This window comes from Astyanax mexicanus, chromosome 2 (assembly GCF_023375975.1).
Source record: "Astyanax mexicanus isolate ESR-SI-001 chromosome 2, AstMex3_surface, whole genome shotgun sequence".
Classification (NCBI taxonomy): Eukaryota; Metazoa; Chordata; class Actinopteri; order Characiformes; family Acestrorhamphidae; genus Astyanax; species Astyanax mexicanus.
The window spans coordinates 30,986,555-31,009,423 of record NC_064409.1 but is presented as its reverse complement, the minus strand read 5'-3'; the positions used below and the strand labels follow the sequence as shown (position 1 = coordinate 31,009,423).

The 22,869-nt window shown below is 37.7% G+C and overlaps 1 protein-coding gene across 2 annotated transcripts in view; it reads left to right on the top strand.

The window, feature by feature from the left end:
* ptpro (protein tyrosine phosphatase receptor type O) overlaps window positions 1-22,869 on the top strand; it is a 106,886-nt gene that overhangs the window by 38,338 nt on the left and 45,679 nt on the right. For both annotated transcript variants that reach the window (XM_007256014.4, XM_007256013.4), the window contains exons 2-6: window positions 14,017-14,296; window positions 15,092-15,247; window positions 15,859-16,011; window positions 17,529-18,077; window positions 19,873-20,034. In XM_007256014.4, the coding sequence (XP_007256076.3) occupies window positions 14,017-14,296; window positions 15,092-15,247; window positions 15,859-16,011; window positions 17,529-18,077; window positions 19,873-20,034 (1,300 nt within the window). The remainder of the gene's footprint in view (window positions 1-14,016; window positions 14,297-15,091; window positions 15,248-15,858; window positions 16,012-17,528; window positions 18,078-19,872; window positions 20,035-22,869) is intronic.

The window sequence follows — 22,869 nt, the reverse complement described above, 5'->3', positions numbered from 1 at the left end:
GTCTGACATTAAACCAGTCAAAATTGAGTTGAAATTGTGGAAGGACCTGAAGTGAACAGTTAATGTGAAGAATCCAACCAACATCCCAGAGCTGAAGCTGTTCTGTACGTAGAAATTGGCTAAAATTCCTCCAAGCTGGTGTGCAGGACTGATCAACAGTTATTAAAAACATTTTGTTTCAGGTATCGATGAAAAGGGGGGATACTAAAAGCAAAAGTTCACATATTTTTGCCACTTACAAATATAAAATATTGGCTATTTTTTCTCAATATATAAATTACCTAATATAATATTTTTCTATCGTTTTTTTAACTGGGTTCTCATTATCTACTTGTAGGACTTTAGGTCATATTCATGCAGAAATAGAAAATTCTAAAGGGTTCACAAACTTTCAAGCACCACAGTACATTAATATTAATAAAGTCCAGCAAGTCTAAACATTTTCTTGTCCTAAACCTATGTCTGATGCTGATTTATTTTTTATATATATATATATTTTGGATGCTATATATTTGAATGTATGGTTTGGATGGAGTGTTTCAGTTACACATTCAGATAGTTGTACACCATTTCAAAACATTTCTATAAAACACAGTTAGCTTGTGGAGTTTACCTCAAAGGCTTTTACACCCATTTACAAGATTTTTTTGGTGAATTTTACCAAAAAGTAAGCACTGTTAGCATCCGACTTACGAGGGTTTTTGAGATTTCTTTCTTGAAATTTCTGCATGCAAAGTAAGATAAGATAAAATAAATTAATCCTTTATTTATCCCACAGCAGGGGAATTTGCAACATTACAGCAGCACAGAAGTCAGGAAATATTTGCTCTGGAAACAAATACGAGATCACTTACAAAATGATGAGTTTCTTTGATTTTACCTAATTAAAAACCTCTATAATATAATCAAGATGAAGATGGATGATCACAAGCCATCAAACCAAGATGAACTGCTTGAATTTTTGCACCAGGAGTGGCAAGTTATCAAAAAGCAGTGTGTAAGACTGGTGGAGGAGAACATGCCAAGATGCATGAAAGCTGTGATTAAAAAAAATTCTGAAAGCTTTGCATCTCTAATTTTCTGCAAATAAATGCTCTAAATTACAATATTTTTATTTGGAATTTGGGAGAAATGTTTTACTGCACTTCCTGTTAGACCTATAAGTCTTCTCTTTATTGCTGAAACTGAGACTTAATTCAGTGCTAAGATGAGCTAAAGGCATTGACATGTGGGTCAGCCAGACCTCTTTCTACACCTGAAAGAGCTACCACATCTTTTTAAGCTTTATCACAAGCTAACAGCTAACAAATGCCTGCAGGAGCCAGTATTGTGTTGATTAATAGGGAAGATGGAGGGCTAACTGTTGTTAGGGACAATAATTATAGGAAATATACTGTAGAGTGTTCCCCCAAAGCAATTATCAGACTACACCAGTATGAATCTGCTTATTCATTAGTGGTGGCCGATATGACAAACTTTCATATTATCATATTCAACAGTAATATGGCTTGCAGTTCACTTAGCTCAGAGTGATTCTGCTCTATTTTTGGAATGAAACGCAGGTGGTCAGTGTTTTTTCAGTGCTGATGATGTCCGCCACATGCTCACAGAAGCAGATTGTGACATATGCTCTCATGTTAAATCACACACATTTAGGCTTAGTGTGTCTAAGCTTGCTCTTAATCTTTGGAAGCAGAAAGAAACCATTCATTTCATGCTGTTTTAAATCGCTGTACGTCACAGAGGCTAGTAAACATATCTCTACCATGAATGTTTATACTGTCCTATCAGAAAAACAGTGTGTACCATCACCCAGTGTGTGCGCACATCTCACACACCGATACATTTATCCTTTACTTCCTGTAATATATAAAGAGAGGTTCTTAATCTCCTCCTGAGAATATTCTCTCAGCTCCAATGTGTATGTTTGTGTGTTTTGATCTCAACGTTTTAAAATGTCTTGAATTCTCTGTGACAAAGAACATGCAGTGCCAAGGGATTAGATATAGAAGTGTTATAAATGTTAAATGTTTAACATAGTCATAGTCAAAAAATGCCATTTTGGCTTCCCCCTTTTTTATTTTAAACATTAAAAAATCATACAATACAAAGAAGGCGTGGGCCCTATTATATCATACACAATATATCGTGACACAGTAATGTCGTGATATAAAAAATGGGATTGTGACAACAGCATAATGTGTTGAAAAAATAAAAAAAATGTTTTAGGTCTTGTCCTGCATGAATCTTTGATTTTAGATGTGTCTTTGAGGTCTGCTAACAACTTGTAGTAGGTCTAAAAACAACACAACAGCTTTATATTCTAAAAATAGTCATTTTAACATTTCGGAATCTCACTTTATATGATTAGTGGTCCTTTATTGTCTTGTTTTTATTAATTTTTAGGTTTAAAAAAGGCTTGATTTAAAATTATATTTACTCCCAAGCAGATGTTATCCTTCTTGAGAAAATCCATAAAGGAGTTTTCTTCTCTGTGCTTCACTGTGATGTCTGATTATGGAACAAATTAAGAATTTTTTGTTTGGCAAAAATAAATAATTCAAATCAAATCAAATTTATTTGCATAGCGCTTTTTACAACTGGTGTTGGCACAAAGCAGCTTTACAGAAACATGATTACAGGACAAAGAATCAGGCAAAACAATAAACATAGAAAATACAGCATACAGAACCCCCAGTGAGCGCGGAGGCAAGGAAAAACTCCCTCAGAGCTGCAGGAGGAGGAAGAAACCTTGGGAGGACCAAGACTCACATTTAAGGGGGGGACCATCCTACCACTGGTCAAACGGCTTTTAAATTAATTTTAAAAAGTCTTAATACATCCACATAGGTTTTATATATTCAGGAGTATAGCAGCAACACTAATGGAAGCAGTTCGAGTTCATGTAACTTGGATGTAATCTGTAGTGGAGAGTAAGATGGATGATGAGCAGCTGATTTGTGGTGGGTGGTGGATGGAGAAGAGCTGACTTCAGAAACTTCCATCAGTCTGGCCGGACAGGAGACGAGAGAGCCTGAGGGTCCAACATCGGTATCGGGTCAGACAGGTGGGCAGTCAGTAACTCGGAGGAAAGCAGAGAGATGGAATTAGTTTTGACTGGATTTATGTAAAACAGAGAATATAAAACATTATCAGAGTGTGGCTAATGACTCCGGCAGATCTGAATAAAACAGCCTAACTAAAGGCAGAGAGCCAGAAGGTAACATAGACATGGAGGCACCATGAAACACCAGCATCCACCCACTCCACCGTCCACAAACCTGAGTGACCGTGTGCAGTGGGAGAACAACAGCACCAGCATCTCAGTTTACCACAATTTCCTCTGTCCATGAACCCTTGGATCTGCAGCCTTATCTAAAGGAAAAAAACATTAATTACCAAAAGCTAAACTAAACAAGTAAGTTTTCAGTCTAGACTTAAAGATTGTGACTGTGTCTGAGTCCCGAACATATCTGGGGAGAATTGCTATATTTTAAACATATCTTTATCTGTTTTTGCCATATAACTTTTTTTTTTGATTGGACAGCTCTTTTTCTGATTGGACAGAGGCATAGATATCGACCAGATTGATTTGCATAAAGTTTGTCTCGACTCAGCTTTTTGCTAAACTGCTTCTCCCGAACGTAATTCAGCCCGTCTGGGAATGGGATGCATTGCAGTTCATAAACATGCCGGGTCAGTGTGAATGTAGCATTAGTTTTCAGGAAAAGACCCTCTTAAATCTTTCACCCTTCAAGCCCCTATCTGAGTAGAGTTTCCATGTTCTCCTTGTGTCTGTGTTTGTTTCCGGTTGAGAGTACGCTGTGCAATATTGGCTGCCGCTTCTCACCGGTGTCTGGATGAGTGCTGAGTATGAATGGTTGTGTGTAAAACGTGTAAATAGTAAAGCATCCTTGGGGTTCTAGAAAGGTGCTATATAAGTGTGACTTTATTCATTCACATAAGGAGATTCAGTGTCCTCCTTGTGTCCACACACAAAACCTGGCTATAATAAAACCTCTGATCTAGTTTATTCTGGCCTGCAAAATTGTTTACCCATATAATTTTGGTACAATTTGTTGTTACTTTCTTATAATTTATGCTCCCAAAACACCTAAAAACACATTATTATTATTCTATTAGAGGCTTATTTGCAATATTTGTGTTGTAAAAAATACAAACGTATTTTGTTCATTAAAAATAATTGTTTGTGCAGCCCTCACCTCTAGCAGTCTGTGTCAGTGTGCGGTACTTTTACCTTTGAGCTTTCTGATCTTCAGAAGTGTCAGTAGACCTCCACACCCCGGCCTAGCAGAACAGAGAGTGCCTTTACTCTGCACTGGAGAATCTTCAATTAGTGATCAAACCCTTCCTGAGCTGTGCTGTGGCTGAGAGAACCTTTAAGAGGAGCCTAACAGATCACAGCCCATCGATTGATTTATCAAATCCATCAGCTCTCAGAAAGAGAGAGAGATAACCTTCTGTTCCCCGAGAGTCATCCTCTTTTAATCAAGCTTCTTTTTATCAGTCAGTAATTGGGAAACCCCCTGTGGGGGCTGTGATTTTTATCTGTTACTTTGTTGAATTAATTTGATGAGAATCTCAGTGATAATCCTATACAATTCTTTTAGTTTGGTCTCAAAATTCAAACTTCATCTTAACACTTTAAATCATACACAGGGGTGAAATGCTGAATGGACTCATGCACACATATCTATCCATCCATCCATCCAACCAAACAAACAAACAAACAAACAAACAAACAAACACCTGAGTGAAACACATCTGCATTCACACAGCAGATAAACATCACCCAATTCTTATCTTTTCCCTTTATGTAACACATGTGTCATCTGGAATATAGGACCAGTGGGAGCCTTCTTATTGTGTCAATCAGTACTGTGTTTATTTGAATTAGCCCTGCATTAAATTGCATTAACAATAGTGAAACAATGTATTTTACACTCTTATTATAAATCCAGTACATTCTGAGAGTACTGATATCTAATCCAGCATCAAGTATGAGATAAAGATGACCTGTGAGAATAACTTGGATAAGATTTGCACAGACAAGAGGACAGGTGGACACAAAACATACCAGCAAAATGACCCTATAGCACAACACAGCCCTCTTAGTACAGGGGTCAAGTGAGTAGGCCTGTACTAGTCTTTAGAATTTCTAAATTTCTGTAGAGCAGTGCATGTCATTTCTACTTTCTGCAGAACAAGCAGAATATTCCTCTCCATCTAGTTTTAAAGGGACTAACTGATGGAAAAAAGCAGCAGTAACTTACCAAGACTTACATTAGTACTAAACATGTACCTCAATACTAAAGTACAGATCATTTAATACATACATAATTACTGCAAACAGTTTTATGAATATAATATTTGATATTCGAAACATGTAAAAGGCATGTAATAATTTTCCTAACATAATGTAAAATGAACCAATAGGCATGTCACGTGCCATTGCCTTTAGGAGACAGGTGTGCTGTGACTTTGGTGGATTGGTATTTTAACGGTGCAACACATCTGTGCTTCTCAGCAGGGGACAATTAGCAGAGGGAACAGCAATATTATTTTATTTAGTATTCTGTTTATTTGTTCATGTAAACATTGGGTTTGTGTATGCCTGTGTGTCCATGTGTGTGTATTAAGTGGGGGTGTAAGAGTGACTATTGACTGTTGTCAGGATTTAAATCAGTCAGTGGCGCAACTGCCTTTTTTCACTGCCAAAATAGCTATAGTGCAGAAATGAACCTAAACACACCTTATTTCAAGACTTCCACACCCATCACCACAGATATATTCACAAGCACTGTTGCTGTTAAATCGTTGCAGGCACAAGGCATGAAAATAAACTGTTGGCGGAGTGTAAGATAGAACAGAGCATCGTACCGTGTCTTACACAAGATGTAAGATACAGCCCAGTGTTTTCAATGGGTACCGTGACTTGTCAACACCAGCAGCAGCCACAATAATATTAACAGAATTATGTATAAATTTAAAATCAATAATAAATCTATTACGAATAGTTATAATATTGGGCAAGGCTTTTTTTAAAAGAAATATTCTATTGCATATCTAAGCAATATCTATAAAACATCAGAAAAATATACAATAACTAACTCTCGTCAGTACCAGTCCTGATACAGCATCCCATGGGGACTCTGAAAGCAGAAAGTAAGTCTAGAGCCCTGACTAGAGCTTCTCAGTAAAAAGTTAAACAAATATAAAATAGACTGCTTTCAAGACAGAATACTACTATATGTAAGTGTGTTACTATATCACAATATGGATAAAAAAATGATGCTGATATTACTGTGAACTCTACAGTGTGGCACACTCCTACAGTGCATAATGTGTTTTTCCGGAACCTGTCTGTGTGAGTGTGTGTTTTTTAGTAAGGACACTATCTTTAACGGCGACCTGAGCACAGATGCTCCGTGCCTTCATTTTGGCACCTCCTGCCAGGGGCTGCGAGCTGGAACCATCCCCACTGTTTGAGTTAATGAAAGAGCATCTTATCTCTGCCCGCTCCCCACAGCACGGCCTGTCCTACAGGAATCCACCTTATCTGAGACAAAATAACCCTCCGCCTCCCTCGCAGCTTTTTCACTGTCAGACAGGGAATGCGCAATATGGAGCGATATCAGATAAACGCAGATGATGACTGATTACGATCGACAGTGTGTAGCATTGGCATGAAGATTATATTGGATTGTAGTGCTGAGGTTCTGTGAAGGCAGCCTCGGTGTTGTTTGGGTATTTGGTGGAAGGCTGACTGGAAGGGGCAGCGACTGACCTTTCCAGTGGTGAATGTGGGGGACTGTGCAGTATTACACAGCCCTTGACGGTGAGGAAGAGAGGTGTTTAGAAGGAGGCCACAGTTCAGGAGGATGAACGACCGTTTACTGCCTCTGCTGATGTCTGCAGTTCTCTCTCAGGTGTCTTGACCTGTGTTTGTGTGTGATGACATGTTATGAAAAATATAGAGCAGTGGCGTCCAACCTGTGGCCCATAGTGGTCTAGCTAAGACGCTGTTGCTCTTCAGGTTGTTTAAAAAAATACAAATATTTGTTACAATATTTAGACATTTAACTATTTTTAAATATGATACATATTACTGGTTTATTTAGTTTTGATTGTATTTGATTATATTAGTTTGTTTTCCAATTTTATGTATTTCTTTTGCTGTTAACCGCAGTTTTACACCAGAAGCAGTTCATGGCACTGTCAGCAAGGAAACATTGAAATGATTTTTGGATTTTTTTCTTTGTAAACTAGTCTTGACTTAGTTAATTAATAAGTTAGATGAAAAATAGTTTAAAAAATCTCTTTAAACCCCAAACACTTCCATACGACAATTTCTAATCAATTACAACCTGCTCCAGCTCTGGCACTGAATCATTTCAGGATCCCTATTTTAAACATTATGAAGGATTCATACTATGACTGGGTATTATATCTTAAATAGCTTTTAAAAAAATGGTGTACTTGGTATAATAAAACAACATAATCAGTTTTACTGAATCATTCAAATACCACAAAGAGTTGTACGTTTATTTTTGGTTTAGTTTTGGTTTCACACTGCAGTTTAGTGAGCAGCCTAAAAACAACATAGCCTGGTGTTATGCAAGGCTAGCTCTCTGTCAGAATACGACTTCCCTTACCGTACATAAACTCTGCAGCAGAATGAGTGTGAAAGTTTATCCTCAGATTGCTTTTATTTCTGTTTATAAATAAGGTTTACTTTTACTCTTTACTGTTTTAATGTTACATTTACTGTTACAGTAAATAAATAAATTTCCAGTCTAAGCGTTTCAGTTCATACTGCTGTGTGACGCATGCCGAGGGGAGTCGGATTTCGGCACAACACAGATTCTTTTTTCCTCTGATTTGTTTAAAGACTGCTTTAACTTCCTGTCATTGGTTTGAAAGTCGTAAACTGTATTAAGATTAAAATGTTTTGTTACACTGCCCAGCCGTAAACCATGCCCACATTTCTTTAAAAGCCCTGCTTGTTCTGTGTTTTAAACTCACTGGGAGTGCAGGATAAAAACACACTTAGTGCTTTTTTTAACCACTGCTTTCACTGTTCAAGCCACATTGTTCTTAATTTGTGTTTAATGGCCTCAATTGTGAGTTGCTGGGAGCGATAGACTGGTTCTGGGGCTGTGAGGCGGGGAAGGCGTCTGCTTTAGCGTTACAACCAACTTGCCAGGAAACAGAATAAAGCAGAGGTCAGTCAAGTGTCTCCCGGTGGAGTCAGACACGCCTCTGTGTATCCAGAAAAGCAGAGAGGGCTTTTTGCTGTTTGCTTTCGCCACCCCAGAGCCTCCCGGTTTGAATAAAAATAGTGTTTGAAGTGAAGGAGAACATGGCTCATAGCCGCAAAATTGCCTCCCCGAGGACGTTAAGCTAAGCTGAGGAAGCCTCTGTTTGACTTTGAGGGCCCTCTTCACCCTCTTCTTCCTCTCAGTATCTTGCTAAGCACATGTGATGGAGCTCTCTTTGATGCCATTGATCCAGCTGTCTGGACTGGAAGTGGCCCAGGGGAGGTTATGGAAACGAGATGCAGACAGAATGCTGAGAGCACGTGACTCTGGCTTTATGTTCTACTCCGGCGGAGTCGCTTCTTAAACGCTGCTTTGAATGTGGTTGGAAAGATGACTTAATCCATTTTACACTCCGAGAGGGGACTGTACTACTGTGTATAGACTTGTACAATATATGTTTTTTTTATTTATATGGAGGCATTAAATATTTGGCAAAGCATTTTCAGTGTAGTAAGTAAAAAGACTTCATTGTTTATTCCATACAAAGACAAATTTTTTGAAGTCATATTGCAGGGTTTCCTTTAACATTAGGATTCTTTAAGCAACGGTGCGGCCCACACTCTTTAGTCTTTCTGCTTCTTTGGAGGATTTATCATATTCTCTCTGTCTCTGTGGCACAGATGTAATGGTAGCCTGACTGTATGAAGTTGAAGGGGTGGCAGAATTTAAGTTCTGAATAAGGAAAATAAAGTAATGTTAAGTTAATTTGAACATTCATTGCTCCGTTTTATTATCACCATCACCAGTTTTAAATAAGCCCTTGCTCAATGTAACAATCAAGCAGGCTACGTGCCTGACATCCAACTTACGATAGAGACAGAAAAACGTGAACATCTTGAGTTTACATGGAAAGACGGTTGACTAGCATATCCTTGACGCTTTAACAGTTGGATTAGCAGTCCCTAGTATGCTCACTCTCCCCTCCTTGAGCCAATTTTGGTCACAAGTCAGAGGACATATATTATATTAATCGTCACCATTCTACGTACGCTGCTGCTCTCCCGCTGCTGGTCTCTCGCTGCTGGTCTCTCGCTGCTGGCTTGCATGTGTGTGTCGCTCAACCAAGTCAAATGAATACTCATGAATTGATTAATTTCTTCAGAATACTAGGTTTACCTCAATCCTGTTACTCTGGCCGCGGTGTGAATCAGTTTTCTTATGAAGTGAATCAAATCACGCCTACTAATTTAACTCCTTTGACACTTGTAACTGGGCTTTATACAGTATTGAAAGCATCAAACACTAAAGAACCGAATCATTTGTGACGACGTATTATTGAAAAAGCACCTAAAGTTCAGTCCATTGTGCAAACATACTAATTATCAATTATAAAATTAGCCTTTGTGATACATAAACTAGCACTGAAATTGTGGACATTATTTGTACTATAATCTACATGATGGGGCTTTTCTTATTTAATTGCCGGTTACTACCCATGTGTCATGGCGGGGCGGGTAAATGCCATGCCTTTATTATGTTATATAGTCAAGACAAAACAAGACCTTATTTAAGAGAATAAACATTTCTGCCATTTTTCACTTTTTACCATAATGTACAGCACCAGATTGTGCAGATTCATGCACAGTTTTGTGAGTGAAACATTAAGTTTAATCTAAGTTCTTACACATAAGTGAGTCTCATCTATGCATTTTTACAGTGTTCTCATCTATGCATTTTTACAAATATGACTGAACAAAACACAATCCATGTATAATTAGACAATTGACCGCCTGGCTAAACAGTTTTCAAAACAGCTTAACAACAGTGGCAGCAACAGAATTCTGGGCCTTAATGATGGGTTCCCCCACACATGCACTGTGCAACCCATATTTCAGCCGTCATAGGAATGTTAGCACTTTGGAGATACAAGCTTTTGGTCCAGTATTGATGATAAGTAAATATCAAGGATGTTTCGTGGACGTGCTTTTACAAAGTCATCACATACAGTGGTGGGTGATGGTAGCTTTTGGAGTCCTGCCTAAGCACTCTTAGTATGGAAACTAAGTGAATACTCTTGCAGGTATTGAACAGTCTGCTCTGGGAATAGCAGGTGTGTTATCCAGAGTGATCCACTTGAAGCAGCTATAAAAACAGAGTGATCAGTCTCGGACAGCACAGTAGCGCAAGGTGTAAGAAAATGAGTAAATGTGTGTAGTATCCAATGCTGAACTGGTGAACATCCAGTGTATAGCCCTGTCCTGCGCCCAGTGATAGGTGCAGATAGGTTCCAAACCCATCGCCATCTTTACAAGAAAGAACCAGATAAGAAGATAGATAGATAGATAGATGCATGAACTGACTATTAATAATGAAAAGATAAATTACATTTGTCCACTAATCAGCATTTAAACAATTCTCTAAATGCTGTGTAAGGTTTTCTTTGGTTGGTGTTTTTTAAAATACTTTATGAGCTTAAGCTTAAAATTATTAGTTAAATAAAAAGGTGGGTAACAGGCCAATCGTAATTAACTTATCAATGTAATTATATTGTATACTAAATACTGATATAATATATATATTATATTAGTCTGTTTATTTTTAAAAGATATTTACAAAATAGACAAACGTTCATAGATCCCTAGGTATATTTATTATTTAATCATATATGCATTTAATCCTAAAAATATGGACACAATAAAATGTTTTTTTTTTCTGAGCATTGAAATCAAATTTTCTGTATTAAAAAGATAAAATTTTATTTTACACAATATCTCGTGATAATATTGTGCTTTAAAAAATCTGTATCATGATAGTAACAGTATTTTTCTATTTTTTGGGTTGATTTAGTTACTGTGAAACTTTAATCGTATTTTGGTATAATTGGTTATAGTGCTGGGTGATATGATCAAACATTTACACAGTATTTTCCTAGATACTGAACGTTTTACGGTATGTCACAGTATTTTTATTGTTATTATAAATAATTTTTTTTGTATGACTGAGTACTGTACTGTGAGGAGTAAATATAATATAAAACATTAAGGATCAGCAACAGGAGCTCCACAGATAAAGTACTGTACTCATTTTTCTCCATGCAGGACAGAGCTAGATATGCGTTTGACTACACAGAGCTGAGCTACCATTACTCCAATGTGTTAGCTTGTTATGCTAACTGCCTAGCATTAGCTAGTGAGCTGTGTCAGTATGCTTCTTTTGGTGCTATTCTACACCGTGCTCCGCAGGACTTTTAGCGGTATGGCTGTTTGTGAAAAATGCATACTGGTTTTAATTTCCCCTCCGGTATACTGGATGAACTGGTAAATTGGTATTAGATTTGCAGTTTATATGTGTGCAATATGTATTGTCCACTTTAGTATTGTGGTAGTTTTTTTTTTTGCTACGTTACATTATGTTTGTTACATTAATTATTTTGTTGCACTTTATATTATATTATATTTATATTATATTATTTATTTGTCTATTTTTTTTTATATTTACAAACTAGACAAAAGTTCATAGATCTCCAAGCATATTTATGTTTTCATTATATAGTTATTTAATCCTAAAAATATGTAGAAATGTCTTTCAGAGCATATTTTTTCTGAGACTTGATAATATATTAAAAACATATGTAAGTATTTATGTGTGCGCAGCTAAATAACATGAGCCCAGCTCAGCAGGGGGATTTTAATCCTATCTTGAGGATATGCTCTGCTCATCAAACAGCGAATAACAATGGTTAATCTCTGTTAGACGATCCCCTATTAGATTTAGATCTTATTCTGAAAAGATAAGTGAGTGTTTGTTGGGACTGTAGTTTGCCCATGGCTGAGAACCATCTGTCCAATGCTACTTAGTTGCAGTGGCACTGCTTATTTTAGAGCCTTCTTAGTCTGAGTGTTAGTCGGAGTTAAAAAATAATACAATCCCAAATCAACAAAAGCTGGAACAGTATTAAAGATACACACAGCATAAACAACACTGTTTTTATTACTTTTTATTTACTTTGACCTTTTTATTTTATTAAAGACAGTATGATCAACTTGAAACACTGAAACACTTTCCGAAAAGCATTGTCATAGTGAAATATTTACCACATTATAATGTTGAGGAAACCAAACGATTTACAATTTCAGGTGTCATTTTGTTAAGATCTCTACCAGGACAGGGTCGTGATCGACACATTTTTCATTTTAAAATTCCACACATTCTGTATCAGGACTGCAGGCAGACCAGTCCAGTACCTGTAGTATAGTATTTTCCACAGCCTTTGTAATGTGTGCAGTATATGGCTTTGCATTGTATTGTTGAAAACGCACAATCATCATTGTACAATATGTAATTTTGTTGCTTAAAGATCTTCAATGTACTTTTCTGCATTATTGCTGCTATCAAAGATGTGTACTGACACTTCTCTTTTATGTACTGAAAAATTGAGGAATATTGTTTGGAAAAAAAAATCTTAACATTTGAGCATTTATTACAAACTGTAGAGTAAGCCTTACATGTATCCTTCTTCTTTTGTATTATATCATCATTACCATTATCTGTTGACATCACCTGGTTGAAAACACATTATGTGTATTATTATCTTTTTTCTCATTACTTGCTCAAAATTTCCTTCATAGCAACCTTGTTTGAAACGTTGCAGCAATATTTTTGTCAAATCTTTCATTAGATTAATAAATAATAAAATCACTGATCAAACGTTAATGAACACCCTCATTTTATCTATATATTTTTGCCTTTTAAGCTCATGGACAGTCAATAAGTGAAAATGTTCACGTTGCAGGTCTTAAAATGTGAGAATAGATGTATATTAACAAATGAAATGAACGAAAGCAGATAAAACATAAGATATCTGCAGATTTCTGATGTTTGTTGAAGAAAGGAAAGTTGAAGAAAATGTGAGAACACTGTTTTTCTTCATACTGTCCCATATTGTGTTGAGTGTTCTCACTGAGACAGGACCATTGATCTAGCTGTCTGAACTGGAAGTGGCACATATTGGCACTATTTTTCTTGCAGTGTCAACAGTCTTAATCAATTATGTTGTGTTTGCTCAGAGACAGTGGTGACCCACTTCATTGTGGATGCAGGAAATGGCAGAAAATGTTTTTTTCAGACGAGACATTTTTTTTTGTTCTGTAGGATTCAAAAACCCAATGGGGCCGATCAGGAGCTGAACATGTTTAAATACAAATTGAAATACATATATTAAGGATACCATCATGAACTTTTAAAAAGTCTAGAGCTTGTCACCACTACAGACATCTGCTTTCAAGTACTGATGAACGATGTCATTTAGGCCTGTTTTCTCCTGCAGCAGTAGTTGCCCTCAGTTTCTGTGTTCATTTAAATTTCCTGCTTCGCTGGTCACAGTAGGGGTTACGTGGGTGGGTAAGAGTAAAGGCTGCATGATTACTATATGATTTAAAGATCTAAGGCTGTTCTTTGTTGATTTTATTACAATTATGGAATAATTTAAAAAATATTTACGGTAGTAAACACATTGAGCTATGCATATAATAAAGCATATATTTAATAATCTTTCATTCAAAGCATTATAGCGTTGATGAAGTCGATGCAGAACAAGTCTGATATCAGAAAGTAAATCTGTGTTTGTGTACGGTATTTTGTATGTTCTGTATTTTTCTGTAGCTTTTGATGTATATGTGTAATAATTTCACATTATTTAAAATGTTTTTTTCTCTCTTTTGTCTTTGCTCCTCAGATCGTGACTCCCTTTCAGGTTACACTACAGGATGAGCAGTACATCTCTATGACGCTGGAACCCTCAGATCTGAGGGAAAACTTTACTGCATATGCTGCAAAAATATCTGGAGAGCCGCACAACCACATCCTGCCCTTTCAGAGTGCCAACAACAGCCAGCTGGCCCCAGCAACCCTCCTTTATAATGCGTCCTACCATGGGCTCTGCTACACCATCAGCCTCCTAATAGGCAACGGCGTCACCTGGTCCAAACCAGCCAAAACTGTGGCTCTGCTCACAAGTAAGACAACTTTAGGATTAATACAGGTAGACAGCAAAATAGATAGAATTTAGTATTTAATAAAAACAAATAAAAATGCTCTTACTGTATTTTATACAATACAGTACATTAGTTTCTTTGCAAAGTATCTATGGATGTTCAATTAGTGAAGCAATATTTTTGTCAAATCTTTCATTAGATTAATAAATAATAAAATCACTGACCAAACGTTAATGAACACCCTCATTTTATCTATTTATTTTTGCCTTTTAAGCTCATGGACAGTCAATAAGTGAAAATGGTACAAAATCCAGTGTACACAATTGTGTAAACTGCCAGGACCTTTGAGGAGCACAAATTAACTAAAAACTGAAAAAAATATTTTACTATTGTAAAAAATGTTAAAGTACTGTATATTGTAAAGAATTCTAAAAAAATCTTTAAAAAAAAAAGATGAAATCAGTGGTGAGTACTGTTTCCTACACCTTAAAAAGACTTTGGAGAAAACTGGTACAGGAAGAGGTCTGGCTGACCCACATGGCACCAATTTTCATGTCATGCATAAAACGTTTTGTGGAACGAGATGCAAAAGTTGGTAATGCTTGCCTTAGTCAATTGTGTAGTAATGAGTAGACTTTATACACTAGTATAATATTGTCAATTAGAGTCTAATATTATTAGTAACAATGATACCCATAGAACTGTCCTATATGCACAATATTTTACCTTTACTATACATTTAATTACACCTCTACTTATAATCTAACCTGAATATTGTTCTGTTCCTTTACGCATATTGTTTCTTTTCTTTCACAGAGCCTCTTGCAGTGGAGAGTGTGCAGATTTCAGACTACCCGGCCGCTCCAGAGACTGGAGTAGTGTTTGAGCTCAGCTCCCCTGATAGAAACACCTTCAGCAGAGTGAACATCAGCTACTCAGAGGGCCGGGAGCCACGCTCTATGCTCTACAAAGGTCAGACCTTGGGGAGAACAGATGGGCGCTGCCTACTGGGGTCATTAGCTAGTGCAGCAAAAAATGACTTAAATTAAAATCCTGTCCAACAGGGAATATGTAGGAAAAGACTCGAGTCGAATTGAACAGTTTTCCCTCTAGTGCCACACATTTGCATGCGCATCTATTGTTGAGTCATTAACTATAGTACAGATTTTGCCCTGAAGTTTTCTATTTAGTTCTTTGTTTTAGTTATAGTTTCATAGGATTAATGTTATCCTACATTGACTTGAATGATAATGTGTTAGGTTTTATTTAATTGAATGATAAACCTTAATCAGTACAGCTTCAGTAATATTTGACATGGCTGGTCTAAGCACCACTTCTCTGGCTAATACTAAGCAAAGACAATAGTAGTGTGTCCTAAACATCAAAATTGAAATTATTCAGACATTTCTTATTTTTCATATTTAAAGAGTCAGGTCAGTGAATTAATACATTAATTCCCCAGTGTTTCATTTATTTTATTTTTATGTTTGTTTTTAATTATGTTACAGTTCATATTGTTGGATATTTCATGTTTGCCATGAGTTTTTTTTTTCTGCAATTAATGGACAACTGTTTTTGCCCAGATTTCTCAAAGGGAAAAACAGTATTCAAGCACTGGCTGCCTGGAACGTGCTACAGCAACATCACATTCCAGCTGATCTCAGAAGCTACAGTCAACAAAAGCACCCTGGTGAAGAAGAGTGACGTGAGACATGAGGCGCGACACCACAGGACAGGTACGTTTCAGCATCAGAGTTAAAGATAGCGATATTTAATAGTTAAATATATAGTTAATGCTATAGTCTTTAATTGATGGTGACATTAAGATTTAGAGATCTCTCTGATGAGGGTGTTTTATAATTTAAAATGCTTGTTGTGGTGCTGTCCCTTTTTTTCTTTGTACATTTACATTCAGTCAGTAAAGTAAAAATATGTGACATGCCCAGAAAATCTGCAGAGAGAACCTACCAGTTACCTAAAAGTTATGTTTGAAGTCTGTAGATTGGTGGCTTGATCAAATTTGATCAATGAGTAGGTTATTTTGACTGGTTTTTAGACTATACTAAAGTTGACCTCAAAGTATCATAATGATATGCAGGGCCGTTTCTATGTTTTTGTTGGCCCCAAGCAAAATGCCTTTCTCTAGTGGCTTCCTGATGGATAACTGCGCTATTTAATAGCTGATGTTTCATATTTTGCCAGCTGCAGGAATCATGAACCTGGATGGCTGGCTACTGTCAGGAACTAGTAAGAGGGGCCCTCTGAAGGTGTTTAAAGGGGCGCTCACACAGTTTATCATTGTATTCAAGTCATATCCAGTCGGTGTCCTGGGGCAATTGATTGGTTTGCTTGCCCTGTTGCAAGCAACAAATCAGGGATGTAAAAACATATTTTAAACAATGAGTTACATGCAGTTAATGTCGATATTTGCTGCAAGATTTAAAAGGGGCTCTTACAGTGATACGTTAGATCATACCTTAGCAGATAAAAATTACTGTGAACGACATTTAGTAAATTCCTCACAGTTTAGAACATAATCTGTGACCAACTGTATTAATGTTAGTTTGTATGTCACAGTAAGAACATTTACTGGGTTAATCAGCTGCAGATGTTTCATTCTGCACATGTGAGGAAGTCCCTCCTCTCTCCGAAAGGAAGATTCTGATTTTGGTTCTGCTTTTCACCAGCAAAATAAGTAACTCCTGCAAAAGGAAGATTCTGATTGGTCCTGCCTCTGATTTTGACTGATTTAGCTTATTGTCTTGCCCCCAGGTGAAATGAACTCTCAAACTGTTTATGTGGTTTAGGGAGAACTCAGTTATGTATTCACCAATGAGAACATGGGTCCATACGTTTGGGTTCATGGCCTGCAGTCCATACATTTGCCACCCCTGATCTGAATTTTTTGGTTTGTTATGGATAGAGGTTTGGTAAAACATACGCAGGTGTTTTATGAGTCTCTGCACCGGTTGTTAGTGTAGAATTACCATATTTGTTTCATCACTAAAAACATTTGGCCAGCCAATTTGTTTCACTTACTGTTGAAATGTGAGAGGACAGATCTGTCACAGTTGGGTCGACATTAATTATTCAGGCCAATTTGAATGCTAGTAAACTCCGAGCACCCTTCAGAGTCTCTGTGACCTGCACTGAGTTCATTATCCTCATAACGAGATGCGATTAAATTTGCTGCATCCCAGAGGAGGTCATTACTTATTGATAAAATAATCCTCACTCTTTTTCCCGACTCTAGTACCGAACCCTCCTCTCAACGTGTCTCTGAAGATTGTTCATCTCAGCGGAAGAGGCTTCCATGAAACCAAGAAGAAGGTAACCCGCGAAGTCCCTCTTTCACGGAGAATCCGCAACATCCACCTGATAGAGGAACAGGAACATACGGACGTTCAGGGAGAAGACGAGGATCCACATCAGGGGGAGAGCACTAAAACAGTTACTCAGACACCTCTCAGTGTAAACAGCAGCTTAGCACAAACTCTGAGTACTGTTGAATCCACAACGGCTGAAGAACTTGTTAACACTAACACCAGCATCGTTACGGAAGATGAGTACCCCACCAACGCCTCGTGGCCGACAGGAAGCGCCTCTCCTACCGACGATGACTTTGTGAATGCGGTAGTTACTGAATATGAAGACTCAAATGAACCAGGCTCAGCCATGGACCTCACCCCAGAGCCCATGGTCAGACCTACAAAACTGCCCCCCATTCTGCTAGAGCTCCGCTGGCTGCCCCCTCGCCCTCCCAGCGCATTCGACGGATTTAATATCTACGTCTACCGAGATGGTGAGTTAGCTCCCCAGACTCTTATAAAACGGTTCCTGTTTTTTTCTTTATCTGTATTAATGTTTATTTGCATGCATTTCTATTAAGTCATAGTAATATTAATATTAAGTAATAATTTACACTACCGTTCAAAAGTTTGGGGTCACATTGAAACGTCCTTATTTTTGAAGGAAAAGCCTTGTACTTTTCAATGAAGATAACTTTAAACTAGTCCTAACTTTAAACAAATACACTCTGTACATTGCTAATGTGGTAAATGACTATTCTAGCTGCAAATGTCTGGTTTTGGTGCAATATCTACATAAGTGTATAGAGGCCCATTTCCAGCAACTATCACTCCAGTGTTCTAATGGTACAATGTGTTTGCTCATTGGCTCAGAAGGCTAATTGATGATTAGAAAACCCTTGTGCAATCATGTTCACACACCTGAAAACAGTCTAACTCATTACAGAAGCTACAAAACTGACCTTCCTTTGAGCAGATTGAGTTTCTGGAGCATCACATTTGTGGGGTCAATTAAACGCTCAAAATAGCCAGAAAAAGAGAACTTTCATCTGAAACTCGACAGTCTATTCTTGTTCTTAGAAATGAAGGCTATTCCATGCGAGAAATTGCTAAGAAATTGAAGATTTCCTACAACGGTGTGTACTACTCCCTTCAGAGGACAGCACAAACAGGCTCTAACCAGAGTAGAAAAAGAAGTGGGAGGCCGCGTTGCACAACTAAGCAAGAAGATAAGTACATTAGAGTCTCTAGTTTCCAACCAATCCAACTTGTGGGAGCTGCTTCTAGAAGCGTGGGGTGCAATTTCTCCAGCTTACCTCAACAAATTAACAGCTAGAATGCCAAAGGTGTGCAATGCTGTAATTGCTGCAATGGAGGATTCTTTGATGAAAGCAAAGTTTGATGTAAAAATAATGTTATTTCAAATACAAATCATTATTTCTAACCTTGTCAATGTCTTGACTCTAATTTCTATTCATTTCACAACGTATGGTGGTGAATAAGTGTGACTTTTCATGGAAAACACAAAATTGTTTGAGTGACCCCAAACTTTTGAACGGTAGTGTATATGTATTTTTTTTTTCTAGATTTCATCATAAACATGACTGATAAAAAATAAAGTAGTTAAAGAGAACCCATTTAAACAAATGAGACTAAAGTATTATACTCATTTCATTTTAAATACTTTCCCTCAATAAATAAATGACACTTTGTCAGTGGCAAAAATATGTGAACCTTTGCTTTCAATATCTGGTGTGATGCCCATTTGCAGCCAAAAACTGATCATTCCTGAGGTATTTTAACCCATTCCTTCGTACAGAACAGCTTCAATTATGGAACGTTTGTGGGTTTCTGCTCGCTTCAGGTTCTTCCACAAAATTTTAATATAATAAAGGTTCCAAAACATTAACTTCATACTTCTTGAAACATTCTTTGGCGATACGAATTGTGTGCTTAGGGTCGCTGTCTTGATTTAAGACCCACCTTGTCTTGAGATTCAGTTCATGAACAAATGTCCTGGCATTTTCCATTAGAATACTCTGATAAATAACCAAGTATTATATTTTTGCCTCATTTGTTTAACTGGTGTCACCTTATCTACTTTTGGGACCTGTATATAAAACATATATATAAAACAATTTAAAGGGCATCACACACTTTTTAAGCACCACTGTACATTAATGACTGAGTTTTTGAAGGAACGTTTTTTGTTGAGTAACTGAGTAACAAGTGTAAGGAACAAATTTTTAATCTACAGTATCATTTTTAAATTGTGACTTCTTTCTCCAGGTAACTCAACAGAGACAGCCACAGTGGACGAAAACACTCATGAATTCTTTACTGAGATGTCTGAGCCTGGAACTTACCGTGTGGTTGTTACTACTGTTAGCTCCTCAGGAGACTGCGAGCCCAGGGAGAGCGCTTCACACACAGGATTCACCTTCTACCTCAGTGCGTACTTCTCTTCACAATAAAGCATAGCAGTAGTGTAAATAGACTAAGTATAGATACACACAGTCTAGTTTAAATATGATGACCCCCTGTTTTTTACACTCTTTGTCCCTTTTTACAGCTCTACTGACCATAAAGGAGCACTTTGTAGTTCTGTAATTACAGATTGTAGTCCATGGGATTCTCTGCATAATTTATTATCCTCTATTTATACTGTTGGTTCAGTCTCAGCACTGTAGTGACACTGGCATGGTGTTGCTGTACTATGAGGTATTAGTGTGTGTTGTTCTGGTACGAGTGTATCAGACACAGCAGTGCTGCTGGAGTTTTTAAACACTGTTTTCTCTCACTGTCCTCCTCTCTATTAGACACTCCTACCTCCTAGATGCTCCACCATGTAGATGTAAAATGAGACAGTGGTAACATCAGTGGTAACAGGACGCTGCTCACAAAACGCTGTTGGCTAGATATTTGGTTAGTGGTCTATTCTCAGGCCACTAACACAAAGGTGTTTAAAACTCCAGCAGCACTGCTGTGTCTGATCCCTTCCCACAGACACAGCTCCAGTGGAACTTATAATATGGACAGTGAGTGTATTAAAAAGGAGGGGATTATAATATTTTGTCTGTACTGTGTATATGGACAGCCAACAGCAGCAGACAGTAATTAGGTCATGTATACAAACTATAGTAACAATATCATAAAACGTTGCAGTGCAAGTGAATCAGCTTTAGCAGCTTTAATGATTAAATGTCACATCTTTATTAAATAGAGCACAAAAATATTAGCTTCACGTCAGTAATGTAACTGAGTGGAGAACTTAGAATTCATTGATTGGGTAGTTATGTTCAACAAAGTGCTCCTAAGGCCATAAACTGAAGCAGTCTGTCCAATTATCCATGCTTTTGGCACATTCTCAAATGAACATGAAGGACAAATATATAACCAAAGAGAAAATGAGTTTAGCAACTGTCAAGAGCAAAGTATTAATCGCTTTGAATGTCAGTCCACTGGGAAGTAGTGATCACTATCTGCTTCAAGCTGCTAATGTGATTTGAGAGCTAATTCTTACTAAGACTTACTAAGCTAAGACTTACATTACTCTACAGCACATTAATGTTGTGTGTGTATATATATATATATATATATATATATATATATAACAATTTAGCACTGTGTGGAATTAAGTGTAATTTATCACACTTTTTAGAAAGCTTGGAATTCAATTTCACTAACCACAACCAGGCCTGATTACCGCCAGACCTGTAGAATAAAAAAATCATTTAAATAGAACCTGTGGAATAAAAATCATTTAAATAGAACCCGTCTGACAACATATAAAATCTCAACAGATAAAAGATAAAAGACAGCACATAAAAGATCTCAAAAATCAACAAATTATGCCTCGGTCTGAAGAAATTCAAAAACAGATGAAAATCTGTCAGTTTGGAAAAGGTTACTAAGTCATTTCTAATGCTTTGAGACTCCAGCAGACCACAGTGAGAGCTATTATTCACAAATAGAGAAAACATGGAAAACTGGTGAACCTTCCCAGGAGTGACTGGCCAACTAAAGTTACTCCAATAGGGCATGAACAACTCATGCAGCAGGAACAACATTTAAAGAACTGGAGGTCTCACTTGCCTCAGTTAAAGTCAGTGTTAATGAATTATTAATAAGAAAGATAATCAGAATCAGAATTGCCTTTATTGTCACATGGTCACAAGTACCAGCGAAATTAGCCATCAACCCATCCATACAATAACATACAAGGGGGAAACAGGACAGGACAGGAAGACAGGGTAAGCCACAGCGTGTGCACGCGCAGCCATCATTTCTTCAGTTAGAGGGATACAAGGGGAAAGAAGAGGGTAAAAAACATACCCCTAGACTGTGCCCTAAAGAGCACAGTATAGGAACATCAAAAAAAACCTCAGCACATAGGCACATACAATATACACAAAAGACCAAGCAATGAAGGCGTGGGAAAGGGTACGGGAGGTGGGGGGGGGCCGTTAGGTAAACAGGGAGAGATTCAAGTCACAGTGTTCTTTGGAGGAATGCTCCCTATCATCCACAAGGCCGAGTGCTGATAGGGCGGGAGCCGAAAGCAGATTAGACTTCAGTTGTTTAGGCGAGTGACCGCTCTCCAGTTTAGCATGGTCACTCTCTATTGTCCATCATGGTCTCAATTTTCTCCACTTTCCTTTGCAAAGCCGTTTGCTTCTCCGAGATGTTTTCCATGTTGCGGTTAAAAGTCACAGTCTGAGTGCCGACAGCTCTGCCCACCGCATCAATCAGGTCGGGCAGCTTTTGGGGGCCCTTGACAGCTGTCCCCACACTTTTAATTTCACGATACACCAGGGCAATGCCTAATCCAATCAGCAAGTACCCTGTGATCATTGTGCCGAAAAGGTAGACGTCTTCGATGTCCTCCACAGAAAGAGTCGCCAGGCACACGGTCCGCCACGTCTCCCATGCGTCCCTCGTGTAGCCAGCTGCAAACGTTCCATCAGGACAAGCAGGTTCCCCCGAACCCAGGCTTCTCGTCGAGAAGATGGTGTCAATTGCATTGAGAGACCATTTGATCAAATCCATTTCTTTTAGTTTGAAGAGCAGTGTGAAGAGAGTCTCTTAAGGAATAGCAGTGCCAGACGAGACAGGAGAAGCCAAGCAGGAGTGATAAGGGGAGGAGAGACTGGCCGAAAAGGGTCTTTATGGGAGAGTTCCAAGGCACAAACCACTGCTGACTAAAAATAACAACAGCTCATCCCACAGTTGCCAGAAAACTTTGGTCCATAGGACTTTGGATAAAAAGAAATAGAAAAAGAACAT